This window comes from Hyperolius riggenbachi, chromosome 8 (genome assembly GCF_040937935.1).
Source record: "Hyperolius riggenbachi isolate aHypRig1 chromosome 8, aHypRig1.pri, whole genome shotgun sequence".
Taxonomy (NCBI): domain Eukaryota; kingdom Metazoa; phylum Chordata; class Amphibia; order Anura; family Hyperoliidae; genus Hyperolius; species Hyperolius riggenbachi.
The window spans coordinates 248,999,882-249,013,248 of NC_090653.1; the positions used below are offsets into that span (position 1 = coordinate 248,999,882).

The 13,367-nt window shown below is 46.2% G+C and overlaps 1 protein-coding gene across 4 annotated transcripts in view; it reads left to right on the forward strand.

Annotated features, from left to right (window-relative positions):
• The window catches only part of SH2D3C (SH2 domain containing 3C), a 153,296-nt gene that overhangs the window by 105,651 nt on the left and 34,278 nt on the right, over positions 1–13,367 (forward strand). Inside the window, exon 1 of one of the 4 annotated variants that reach the window (XM_068248569.1) lies at positions 6,787–7,039. The exons of the other annotated variants lie outside the window; for them this stretch is intronic. Within the exon in view, the coding sequence (XP_068104670.1) occupies positions 6,959–7,039 (81 nt within the window). The 5' untranslated portion in view covers positions 6,787–6,958. Of the gene's footprint in view, positions 1–6,786; positions 7,040–13,367 lie in introns of those variants that run through there. 4 annotated transcript variants of the gene reach the window in all.

The following is a 13,367-nucleotide window of genomic DNA, read 5'->3' on the forward strand; positions in this document are numbered from 1 at the left end:
GACACGGGAGAGCGATCGGCTCTCATAGGCAGAAGCCTATGACAGCCGGTCGCCATAATTGGCTGGCTGTGGGGAGGGGGGGAGGGAGGGAGGGAGGGAGGGAAGATAGTTAAAGGAACATACTTTTTTTTAAAATAAAAACAAGAACAAAAATATTTGTAAAAAAAAAAATAAACAATCTGGGGGCGATCAGACCCCACCAACAGAGAGCTCTGTTGGTGGGGAGAAAAGAGGGAGGGGGGAATCACTTGTGTGCTGTGTTGTGCGGCCCTGCAGCTTAGCCTTAAAGCTGCAGTGGCACATTTTGCTAAAAATGGCCTGGTCACTAGGGGGGTTTAGCACTGCAGTCCTCAAGAGGTTAAAACAGAAGGTATTTGCAATAATTCAGCTGTAGGTGAGCAACTGTGGTTTCCTATGATGCATCATTCCTCATTATACAAATACAGTAATCTCTTTATGCCCAAGGAATTAAGGCTGCACATCCAAATCTGCTGGTTCACCACAAAGAAAAAGTGCTTCTTCTGAGCTCAGTCTTGTGACAGTCAGCCTAGACAAGAGATTACATGGTCTAGACCAGGCATGGGCAAACTTGGCCCTCCAGCTGTTGAGGAACTACAAGTCCCATTGCAGGAGTCTGACAGCTACAGCCATGACTCATAAAGGCAAATGCATTGTGGGATTTGTAGTTCCTTAACAGCTGGAGGGCCAAGTTTGCCCATGCCTGGTCTAGGCTGACTGAGGGTGTTTCACAAGTACCAGGACGGGTCACCTGCAGGGACCAGGACTCAAACTCTCAGGCCAGTTTCAGACTGCAATCCAGCATTAGCGTTGCGTCACGCCAAAAGCAGGCCTTCAGGGAACACTGCGCTATTGTGCAGTGTTCCCTTTCTGGCCTTCGCCAAGCAGGAAGTGACACCCCTGTGACGCGCGCTTGCCATCACTTCCTGCTTTGGGTATGTGCAAGCGTATTGTTAAAATACATTTCCGCGCATATGTGTCGCAACGTCACGTCGGTAATTTCTTTTAAAATCCATAGACTAACACGACTTCTGGGCCGACGCAGATCGCCAATAGAGATGTAGCGAACGGTTCGCCGGCGAACGGTTCCAGGCGAACTTAGGGGGTTCGCGTTCGCCTGCACCAGGCGAACTTTTGCGGAAGTTCGATTCGCCCCATAATGCACTATGAGGGTCAACTTTGACCCTCTGCATCACAGTCAGCAGGCACATTGTAGCCATTCAGGCTACACTAAGCCCTGGAGCCCCACCCCCCCTTATATAAGGCAGCCTCCGGCGGCCATTAGCCTCACTTGTGTGCCTGCTAGAGAGAGGAAAGGGACAGCTGCTGCAGACTTTTTCTCCTAGGGACAGATTAGTTAGGTTCTAGGCTGCTTTGCTTGCTCCTGACTGATTATTATTGCTTTTAAAGCACCCAGCAACAGCTCTTTTCAGAGCTCAACCTGTACATTTTTTTTTCTGTGTGTCAAACTGACACTTTTGTTGCATGCACAGCCTTGCTAATTGATATTGTGTGTGCCACTGCCAGCAGCCCAGCACATTCAGTGACTACCTGTGTGTGTGACAGGGAGCTGCACATTGTACTACCCAGTACTGCATATACCCCAGTACCTGTTGTGTTTACTTAACCCACCTCATCACTGCATATACCTAGCTTTGTGTTGAGTGAACCCAGCTCACTGCATCTAACTACCCAGTACCTGTTGTGCTTACTTAACCCACCTCATCACTGCATATACCTAGCGTTGTGTTGAGTGAACCCAGCTCACTGCATCTAACTACCTGTTGTGTTGAGTGAGAACCCACCTGGCCACCTCACTGCATCTAACTACCTGTTGTGTTGAGTGAGAACCCACCTCACTGCATCTTAAGTACCTTTAGGGCTTGTTTCCACTGTTGCGACGCGATTTCGCCGGCATTCCGACGCTTGTAAAAACGCATGCGGATGCGTTTCCGCATGCGTTTTTACCCGCGATTTCGCGTGCGATTTCGCATGGCAGGGTGCCATGCGAAATTAACCATGACACTGCCAGGGCAAAATAAAATTGAAAAAGGTGCGAAATCGCGGGTAAAAACGCATGTAACAAACGCATGCGTTTTTACTATTAAATACATTAGCGGCGATTCGCATGCATTCCACTCGCAGGCGAATTCGTTGGCTCTTTTGTGCGTTTTTTCACCGCTGAAAAAAACGCACCTCAACAACGCTACAGTGGAAACAGGCCCATCCACTTGCATTACATGTGCGAATCTGCATGCGTTGGACGCATGCAGATTCGCGATAGTGGAAACGACCCTTACTGTTCAGTGAACCCAGCTCACTGCATCTAACTACCTGTTGTGTTGAGTGAACCCAGCTCACTGCATCTAACTACCTGTTGTGTTGAGTGAGAACTAGGCCTGAACGATTTTAGGAAAAAATTGAATTGAGCGATTTTTGTCCAAAATTACGATTTCGATTCACGATTTCCTTCAAATCAAGCTTTCTCCCCCCCCCCTCCCCCCTGTGCCTGTTTGTTCCCCCTCTGTCCCCCTGTCTCTCCTTGTGCCCCCTTTGCCTCTTCATGCCTCCTCTGGGTCTCTCTCTCTTGCCTCCTTTGTGTCTCTGTGCCCACTCTGTTTCTCTCTGTACCCCCTCTGTGTCTCCTGTGTCTCTCTCTGTGCCTTCTCTGTCCCCCAAGTTGCATCGGTTCTGGACATAGCTTTAAGCACCAGTCCAGCGATGCCCGTCTATCCACTTTGCCTCCTGCAGGCTCTAATGCACGGCATACTTCCTGTATATCATGCGACATACAGGAACCCGAAGTTTTGGCAAGCACAAGAGGCGGCAGAGCGCGATAGAGTATAGAAGGTATGTCCAACGCTGTGTGCCGCACGCACTGGGACTTTGGGAAAGTTTGAAGGCGCTTCTTCAAACTTCCCCATGTGGAAATTATGTGATCGCGATATTCGCCGCTTTGACGATTCTGAAATTGTGATCTTGGTGATCGCGATTTCGATTTAAATTCGATTTATCTTTCAGGCCTAGTGAGAACCCACCTCACTGCATCTTAATTACCTTTACTGTTCAGTGAACCCAGCTCACTGCATCTAACTACCTGTTGTGTTCAGTGAACCCAGCTCACTGCATCCACGGTGCGCACCAGTCCAGCACGGCCGTCACTGCGCAAACAGCTGTTTGCGGTGCGTTACACAGTGAGTTTGGTGTGTCAGTGTGAAGCAGAACTCTAATTACACTCCCTAATTGATGTATACCCATGCAAGATGTTTGAAAGCACTTTAGGCCTGCAATTTAGCATTCAATGTGATTTCTGCCCTTAAAACGCTGGTTTGCGTCAAATCCCGATTTTTCCCCGGGACTTTGTGCATGTATCCCACTCCGCCAAGCCCCCCACCAGGTGTTAGACCCCTTGAAACATCTTTTCCATCACTTTTGTGGCCAGCATAATTTTTTCTATTTTTCAAAGTTCGCCTCCCCATTCAAGTCTATTGCGGTTCGCTAACTTTTACGCGAACCGAACCTTCCGCGGAAGTTCGCGAACCCGGTTCGTGAACCGAAAATCGGAGGTTCGCGACATCTCTAATCGCCAAAACTTGACACAGAAGCCGCGCGGTAACGTAGTTCTTGACCTGGGATAGGGCAAAAATGTCACTTCCGGCACGTCGCGCTGTATCGTCACAATATGAGAGCCTCCATAGACTTTCATTACACAGCGGTGGGATGCGGTAAAAATACTGCGCTGCTGCACCACCCCTGTGTGAAAGGGCCCTCATACTTTTTATGGCTGAGTTCTGTACAGACGTCTCAATAGTCTAGATTTGAGCAACGCATCTGTTGCTATGGAGGGGAAGGAGGGACAACGTGCGGCGCACAACGGTGTTGCTTCCGGTTGGCTAGGTGAGAAGGAAAACAAAACTCTCTGGGATCCGTTGAATATTACTGTAGTATCTTTAGGCAGGGTTCTGGAGTCTCCAACTCAGACTACTCACTGATTCCGACTCCAGGTACCCAAAATGGCTCACTCTGACTCCTTAGTCTAATACCTACCAGGGCTTTGGATTTTGTACAAAAATCATCTGACTCCCGAATCTGACTCCTCATTTTATGAAACCACCGACTCCAACTCCAGGCACCCAAAACTGCTCCGACTCCAACTCCACAGCCCTGTCTTTAGGCAGCATAAGTTGGCTCCTGTACATGCTAGATTCTTGCTTGAGGCGGTCCGTAATAGCCAACTTAGCCACATTTAACCCAGCTTGTGTACTTACAGCATACACATGCACTGTTGCCTGCAGGGATTGGATCGCGCTCCCTCGAGCGATAGTTTAGACGTAAGAGGCTTGATTCACAAAGCGGTGCTAACCTACTTAGCACGTCTAAAGTCTTTCGGCCTGAAATTGGTCACATGTATCGATCAGACATGCTGCAAGATTTCGGGCCGCCGTGGTGGATCAGCTACCTTTAGGCCGGTCTCAGACTGCATACTAGTGTTAGCAATGCGGTGTGTCATGCCTGACGTGACACATCACACCGCCAAAATCAGGCCTTCAGGCACAGTGTTCCCTGTCTGGCCCCCGGCCAAGCAGGAAGTGACGCGCTTGCCGTCACTTCCTGCTTTGGGTATGCAGAAGCATGTTTTTAAAATACGCTTCCGCACATGCGTCCCACATAGTTGCGATGCCAACGTGTTTAAAGAAACACGCGTCACTATAGACTAACATGACTTCCGGGATGACGCAGATCAACGCAGCACTGCAGCGGTAACATGGTTTTGGACCAGCGTCGGGGATGTTGCAAAAGCTTCTCTTCCGTCGCTTTGCACTGAGGAAGTATGAAAATCTCCATAGACTTTCATTGCTTTGCGGTGGGGTGTGATAAAAATACCGCACCGGTGTGAAAGGGCCCTTAGGGGCCATTTACACTTAATCAGTTAGTGTGCGTTAGTACGCGTTAGTGTGCGTTGGTACGCGTTTTTTCCATAGCAGTGCATTGGGAAAAAGATTTCAGTTAAGTGTGAAAGGTGCCATAGGAAAACATGGGCATTACTTTGAAAATCAGTTTTCTTTCAGTAATAACTGAGAGCAACTGCTTAAGTGTAAAAGGGGCCTAAGAGTGAGAATTAGGTTGGGGAAGATGATAGTAGAATACCAGTAATTGTACTGATATTCTACTAGTGTTATTATCCGGTGCTCAAACTTCCAGGCGCTTTTTTGCATAGATGCGGGTCTAGAGAAATTTAGTCTGGAAATGTGTAGCCCATACAAGCGGCAATTTTTAAGTAGGTAGCAATTAAATCACTGCCACCTTGTTAATGGATAAACTTTTGAATGTTTCCAACAGTTTATTGGTCAAAGGTATAATGGGAATGAAATAGCAGTAAGTTTTCACTGAGTGGGGGGTGAAATACAGAGCAATTTTCCCAGCAGATTCAATCACTGAGCGAATCTACCGGGAATCACAACTTGTTTACTTGATCGGAATTATAATTGATTTTGGGCCAAAATGAATTAGGACAGACAATTTCTGCTGATCTAGGGCAGGGAAGGAGTCATTATGGGCGGGGCCAATCGAAGGGCCATGGCATTGTACTGCATCGAACAGTGCAAAACTGCAGTTCAAACAATTATCAATAGATTTCCCATTGAAATCCATTGATTATCTATATGCTGCGTGTGGAAAGAATTGGTCCTGGGGGGGGCATACATTACTCAATATTGCAATAATTTTATTGAATTGGAGGAGAATCAGTGCTGCAACGTGGCTGACCTTTAGATCTATTTCCAGCCAAAATCAGTTGAAAAGATTGATCTGGAATGTGCGGCGATAACAACCGACCTACCCCCCCGGGCGGTGTCCCTCCAAATGTATATGCGAGTCCCCGGTGCCCATGTGTAGTGTTGAAGGCTCAGCTGTCATGCCGACACGAATCCTGGCCTCCTCCTGTGTCCAGTATGACCGGGAGTGCCTGTACCACGTGACACCGGTGTATTTAGGACGTCACTACATGCGCTGGTGTCACATAGTTCAGGCTCTTGTGGTAACGTTGGGCAAAGGAGGAGGCCAGGGGCTCTGCCTCTGACACGGGAGACCAGGGTTCGAATCCTAGCTCTTCCTGTTCAGTAAGCCAGCACTTATACAGGAATGAGACCTTGGGCAAGACTGCCTAACGCTGCTACTGCCTACTGAGCGCGCTCTAGTGGCTGCAGCTCTGGTGCCGGGAGTCAGCCCGGAGAAAAGCGCAATATGAACGTTCTGCGTCTTGTCTTATATACACTTGGGGAACTACAGCAGGGCAATTTCCAATACAATTCATGCTGAAATCTATCGGGAATCGGTATGCAGTGTGTGGGAAGTCAATACGATTCGATCACAGAGGGATTTATCTAATGGTTGATCTGGTGGCACATTGAGCGATATATGTGTTTGTATTATCGGACCACTATCAGCCTATGTATGACTAGCCATTAGAAGTAGCCATAGTTTACCTGAAGCACAACTTCAGATCCTTATGATGACCTCACATTCCTTCCCTGCCCCCACCCTGCAGAATCTCATTCATTCACAGACCTAAGCAGAGCTCCTTCCCTGGCAGAAGCCAGGAAAAGGGGAGGTGTGAGCCAGGAGAGGCAGAAAGGGAATTGGGAGATAAGAGCAGGCAGGGAGGAGGGGGAGAGAGAGCGTATTTCTATGAGAACCGGGCTCCTCCCATGATGCTCTTCTGACAAGGGATGAGGTAATGCATGAAGTCTCAGCCTGCAATCCAGCAGCAGCAGCATCAGCACCACCAGCAGCAGACATCAGTAGTACAGGCTGCTGCACACAGAGAGGGCTCGGAGCAGCCGGCATCTGACAGCCACGAGACAAGGAGGGATCCTGGCCAGGGGCGCGCTGTGACATTCCTGCTTTCCTGCTACCCTTGGATGGAGGATTTCCTTTTACAATGACTGAGAGATGCAGTTTGTGGAGTGCCCTGTCAGCTGCAGCATGCTGCTTCTACCGGGGCTCTTTCATGCAGGTGCAGGTAAGTCGTCCTGTGTGGAGGAAGAGGTGAAAATTTCACTATCCCTATTCTACAAGCTTATTTTATAGGGCATACATGCCATGTGCAGAGTGCAGTATCACCTGTGAGCCAATCACAATTCACCTTTTGCTGCTTTGGGTACCACATTACCTGGTTGCTATGGGTTACTGCACTTTGCACGTACCCCAGCTTGATTCATTAAAGATGGAGAATCCTTTTACATTTTGCTCATTTCCACTTCGACAGACAACCAAAACTTCTGCCTTTTTAATTCTCATCAATCTGATTGGGTAGTCGATATGAGAACGGAAAAACTGACAATATCCCTCTTTTGTGAATGGGGCCTGTTAGCGTTAACAGTTGCTTGAATGGCAATAAGTGACTTTTTCCAAGGTGTTTTTTTTACATGATTTTGTGAGTTAAAGGTGCTCTTCCTGTTTGTTTAGCTTTCAGTGCTGTCATTGGTTGGCTTTAGTTCATAATGATAGAAAATGGATATTATTCAGTGATATTAGGTGCATTAGCTGCAGGTGGTTCTGATAGGTGTTATACAGAGACCTTTAGGAATGTGCAGTAACCCATAGCAACCAATAAGATGGCATCGCTGATTGCTCAAAACTCACAGACGGTGAAATCTGATTGGCTGGCTCCCCGGGTAAGCCTTGGTAAATGGATTTGCTTGTGCAGAGAGGTTGGTGGATAGTAGAGAGCGCTCCTGCATGGAGGCTGCCTTGTATGACATCATCCTCAGAGATGTGTTGGACATCACCATTATAAATTCATGCGATGATCTCAGCCATGTTCCCACAGAGAACTTTCTGGTTGTACCGGTAGACAGCCGGATCGGAGCTGGTTTGGCATGACGTCAGTGCGTTGCGCTGGCCAACTCGGCAAGCATGACAAGAGTTAAACACGTGTGTTATCTGTGCAGAGCCGAAATTGCTGAGACTCGTCCATGTCAATATGACTGTACCACAATATGGTTTTAGGCGATCGATTTGAAAATGGTCACAGAAGAAAGTAAAATCTGTATCAGTCACTAACATAAATAAAATAAAAATCAGTACAGGTAGGTGTGAAAACTGTCACGCTCACCCATTGAATAATTTTATCTCATTTAGTTTTTATTATTTGTTATGCATCTACTTTTTTATGTTTATAGCGCGTTTTCCATAGCACTGTACATAGTACAAAACAAATATTGGGGAACATAGATACATGAGACATTCAAAACTCTGAACAAACAGGACATCCAGCAATACAAATACATACATAGTTGTGGTTTGAGACATCACCAATATTAATACATGTTCATTTGATAAATTACAGTAGAATAAGAAACACTAGGAGGAGGTCACTGCCCTTGTGAGCTTACAATCTAGAGGGTAGCGGGTTGGAGACTTTAGGGAAGGTTTGGCTAAAAGCCAATCTCAGTTAATCGATTGGTCTTCAAATTATAGGGCACTTTTGTCTAGATTTGATCATTGTCACAGTAAAATTCAATCCTAATATGGGATCAGCATAGAGGTACAAATTTACCTTCACATTCGATATTTTGACGCAATTTTATGATCGCATTGTATAGAAAACTGCACCATTTGTAGCGCAAAATCTATCTGATACCATTCTTTGGTCGATTGGAAAAGGAATAAATATCGATCACAAAGTTGGATTTTATGATCAGAATGTAAAAACTTAAATCGTTCCGTTAATGGGAACAATCGATGATTGCCTTCCGATTAGTTTCGATCATTCACGTTGCATTGAAAGATTGGTTATGAAGAAAAAATTGTACCGTTAATGGGCACCTTTACGCGGACTGTACAGGACTGTAGTTCTTGAAATGGGCAGACGTTTATCAACCTGGTGTTAAGCCTTGTACACACGGAGAGAAAAACGGTTAGGAACGAAGGTTGAACGATTCATTGATCAGATCTCGTTTAAGAATCCAAAGCGTATCGAACCGCCAATCAAACGATCCGCGATGGTGCTCGGGCATTTTTAACGATCGACATGACGGATCGCTTCGGTTGATAATCGTTCATGGTCAGCAGTGTGTACAGCGATATGAACGATTTTTAAACGATGTGTCTGCGAATTCTATGGCGTTTCCCCTACATACTGCGTTGTTTAACGATCCTATTGGTTAGCGATCGTTTGGCATTTCGGTCGTAGTCTTCTGCCATCGTTCACATCAAATCATTTAAGATATTTTGAATGTGATTGTAGAAGGATCGTTCATCGGTCGTGTCACACGATTCTATCTTCCGGTGTGTATGTAGCTTTATAAGTCGAGGCAGCAGTTACAGAGCTAGATAGTCACACATGGCTGTTCAGTGCCGCAATTTTGACTTATGATCTAATAACTGGAGGATTTCATAGCGTTTCCAAATGCCAAGATATTTATTATTTTATAATTTCTAATCAACTGCAGTAAAATATGTATATGAGGCGGATCAGTGGTGGATTGCAGTGGGTGGTCGGTACTAGAGCGAGAGCTGTGGGCGGAAGTCACCGTAGACTGTATATGGTACCCAAGCATGTATGCCTTTGATCCTGGCACTACAAGGGTTACAGAGAAGGAGCGACAGAGCAATATATGAATGACTGGGTGTAACAATGGTGACGGCACCACTGCTGCACCTCCACCGAAAGCTTATTACCCAGTTCTAGGAGCAATGACATCATTTCTAGCCAATCGGAGGCCAGACAGCATATGCAGCAAGCCACAGATACGGAGAAAAGGAGGAAGAATCCCCAAATTGAAACGTCTAGGTGGAATATACAGCAGACCAGGATTATCACAGATGAGATCACAAGGAGTAAAAATCTACAATATCAATCAAGGATGTCACTGATCAGGGAATGATCGCAGATTAGTGCCACCTGCTCCCACCATTCATCATTCTCAATGTAAAATGCCCCCTCATTGCAAGGAAAGAAAAGCAAATGACTGAAACATTAAATAGTTATAAGAAATAATGCAGAATTGAGGTGAGGTGTTGCCCCCTCCCAGCCAATCAGATGTCACCCGCTGTTTTTCTCCTGCAGGTTAAGAGTTGACAGGAGGCAGCTGATTGGCTGATTGCAGGCAGCACTACTGTTTTTCTTATCCTCCGGTTTTTATTAATGCGGCTCAGCACGCTGGGCAGATGCGCGTCCTCAGTCACGGCGACAGCCGCCCTCCAGGGAGAGATCAGACACCACGTACCCCCAGGTCAGACGCCGCCGTGCAAAATGAAATGGGACAGAAAAATATCAAGTCCCTTACAAAGAGTGTGACCCAGAGGGCATCTGTAATATTCAGCATCCATCCTGCCTTTTTTCTCAGTGTTTATTTGGCTGTTTAGAGGGCAGCGTGTATTTTGTGAGGTGTGAGGGATATGGAAGCTGCCACGTTTGTTCCCTTTAAAAAAAAATGGCGAGCGACTGGCTATCAATAATCTTCTGGTTTCATTATGGTTCATACACACCTCCAGTGTTGATTGGCCAATCACTGGCCAAGTTTACAGTTTCCGTGTAGTATAAGAGTTTACCTACACAATCTTTAAGCCCTCATACGACATGGAAATGGTAAAATTGCCCAAACAAGATTGGATGTGTGTATGCACCTTTAAGGTGGCCACTAACGATCCAGTCTCTAGCGAAAAATCGTTTGAGTGATCAGATAATTCTGATGGGAAGTGAACTATAACACATCGTTCACTACACCATCAATGAGTCTTTGCTTCCTATGCATCACAACCCCCAAGAAAATACACATTTTGATCAGATGAAAATCCTATAGGATTTAATGGTTCATAATCCATTGTGGCCATCAACGCATATTATTTACAACCAATCCGATCAGAATTATCTGATCGCTTGAACGATTTTTTCATTAGAAATTGGATCGTTAGTGGTTGCCTTTTAACCTCCCTAGCGTTCTGGACGAGCTGAGCCCGTACAGAGACGCCGGAGGTCACCACTCAGGCCCTGGTGGGCCGATTTGAATAATTTTTTTTTTTTTTTGAAACACGCAGCTAGCACTTTGCTAGCTGCGTGTTTCTCCGATCTCTGCCGATCCGCCGCTACCCGATGCGAAAGAGGGACCCCCCCCCCGCAGACCCTGTGCGCAGCCTAGCCAATCAGTGTCAGGCAGCGCTAAGGGGTGGATCGGGACTCCGTCTGACGTCACCACGTCGATGACGTCAGTCCGATCGTCGCCATGGCGACAGGGGAAGCCCTAAAGGAAATCCCGGTCAGAACGGGATTTCCGGACGAGTCTTCACGCCGGCGCGATCGGAAGGGTGGGAGGGATGGAGCAGGCAGGGGGGAAGCATGTAGCTAGCGATAGGCTAGCTACATGGAAAAAAAATTAGGTGAAAAAAACCCTCCCGCGGCCGTGTTAGGATTCGGAGGCTTCCCCCTCCCGAGGTAAGCGTCGAATCGTCGCGGAGCGGCGGCGATCGGTTTGTACACGCAGCTAGCAAAGTGCTAGCTGCGTGTACCAAAAAAAATAAAAATATGCAAATCGGTCCAGCAGGGCCTGAGAAATCCTCCTGCACAGCATAGCTTGAACTGAGTTCGGGCTCACCGCCAGGAAGGTTAACTTAGCAGTATGGACGAGCTCAGCTCGTCCATGACCGCCGCGCTGGATTGCTCTGGCCCTGGTGGGCCGATTTTTATAATTTTTTTTTAAAACACGCAGCTAGCACTTTGCAAAGGAGGCAGCTGCCCCAGGGCCCCAGAGCTTGTAGGGGCCCCCAGTGGCTACAAGAGGAAAAAAAAAATTTCAAAATCGGCCTTATAGTTTTTGAGAAAATCGATTTTAAAGTTTCAAAGGGAAAAAAAACACATTTAAAAACCTGCCGACTTTAATGGTTAATAGCAAATCCACCTTAAATGCTAGAAACCCTAAATTTGCAGGGTATGTTAAGGAGACCATTAGGAATAAGAGGAAAAAACAATTTTTCAAAAAGACCTTATAGTTTTTGAGAAAATCGATTTTAAAGTTTCGAAGGAAAAAAAGTATACTTTTAAATGCGGTAAATGTCACTTTTAGTAGCAAACCTAACGGTAGTGTAATTTTACATGCATCAAACGAAAGCGCAATAAATTTCCTGTCGGGGTTTCCAGGGGGTCTATACGCAGCCGCAGCGCTTTGGCCAGGGATCGCTATACAGCCGCAATATGGCTGTATGAAGATCCCTGGCATGTTTTCCTATTTTCCCAATTTTTTTTTTTTTTTATGTTTAGAGTGTGGGAATTTAAAAAAAAAAATTGTGGGGTCCCCCCTCCTGAAACTTTTTAACCCCTTGTCCCCCATGCAGGCAGGGATAGCCAGAATGTGGAGCTCCGACCGATTGGGACTTCACACCCTGACTATACCAGCTGCAAAAAAGGTCCCCTAATGCCGATTTTTGTTCCGGGGTATATGTTGGGGGGGCCCCCCAGGTCTATTTTGCCCTGGGGCCCCATTGTTGCTTAAACCGGCCCTGGATGCCACTGCACAGCGGCTATCATGTAGCTTGCGCTAGGCTAGCTACATGATTTAAACAAAAAAAGATCTAAAAAAATGTGCTGCGCCGCCGCCCTGGCCGTTCTAATAGAACGCCAGGGTGGTTAAAGGGAACGAAGATGGCATATTCCTCTCACTTAAAAAGCGAAGTAGTATTGATAACACATGATCATCATTTCTAGTAGAGTTCTGAGGGAATACTTTATAGTGGAGTACATGACTGATTTACCAGGTGATCACTCCACGAATTGGCCGGTCATGGTCACGTGATTATATATACTTTTTGCTACCTCTGTAGTGAGGTAATGGTACAACTCTTTACCTCTTAATAGGGTCAAACTCAAGCCACCAAGTTTGGCCCGCAAGTGGACATTCTGACGTTTCCAAACTCGATAGAACCCCAATATTTTAAGTGATTATAAATTTCATTATGACTTTAAGCAAACCTGAACTGAAAATGAAAAGTCAAAATAAACATACACACGCAATCGTCAATCTTTTTCTCCTTTCCTGCATCCTGTTTGTCCACTGTGATCAATGGAATTCTCTGTCCTCCATTTTGAAAATGGTGATGACCCCATAACAGCTTGCAGGTCAGCACACTGTTAAACTGTAATATTGCCCACTTGAGCCATAGGGAAACATGGACGTTACATGAGTTGAAGTTGGATGATTTTTGTACCGACTCCACAGCCCTGATCAGTTGTCCTTTCAGTTACATTTGACAGCAACTGATATATAACTGAGAGCAACTGATATATTTCAGTTCTGACAAAATCTTGTCAGAACTGGAAGGGATTGTTAGAAGAAAATGGTGAGCTTCTGAGA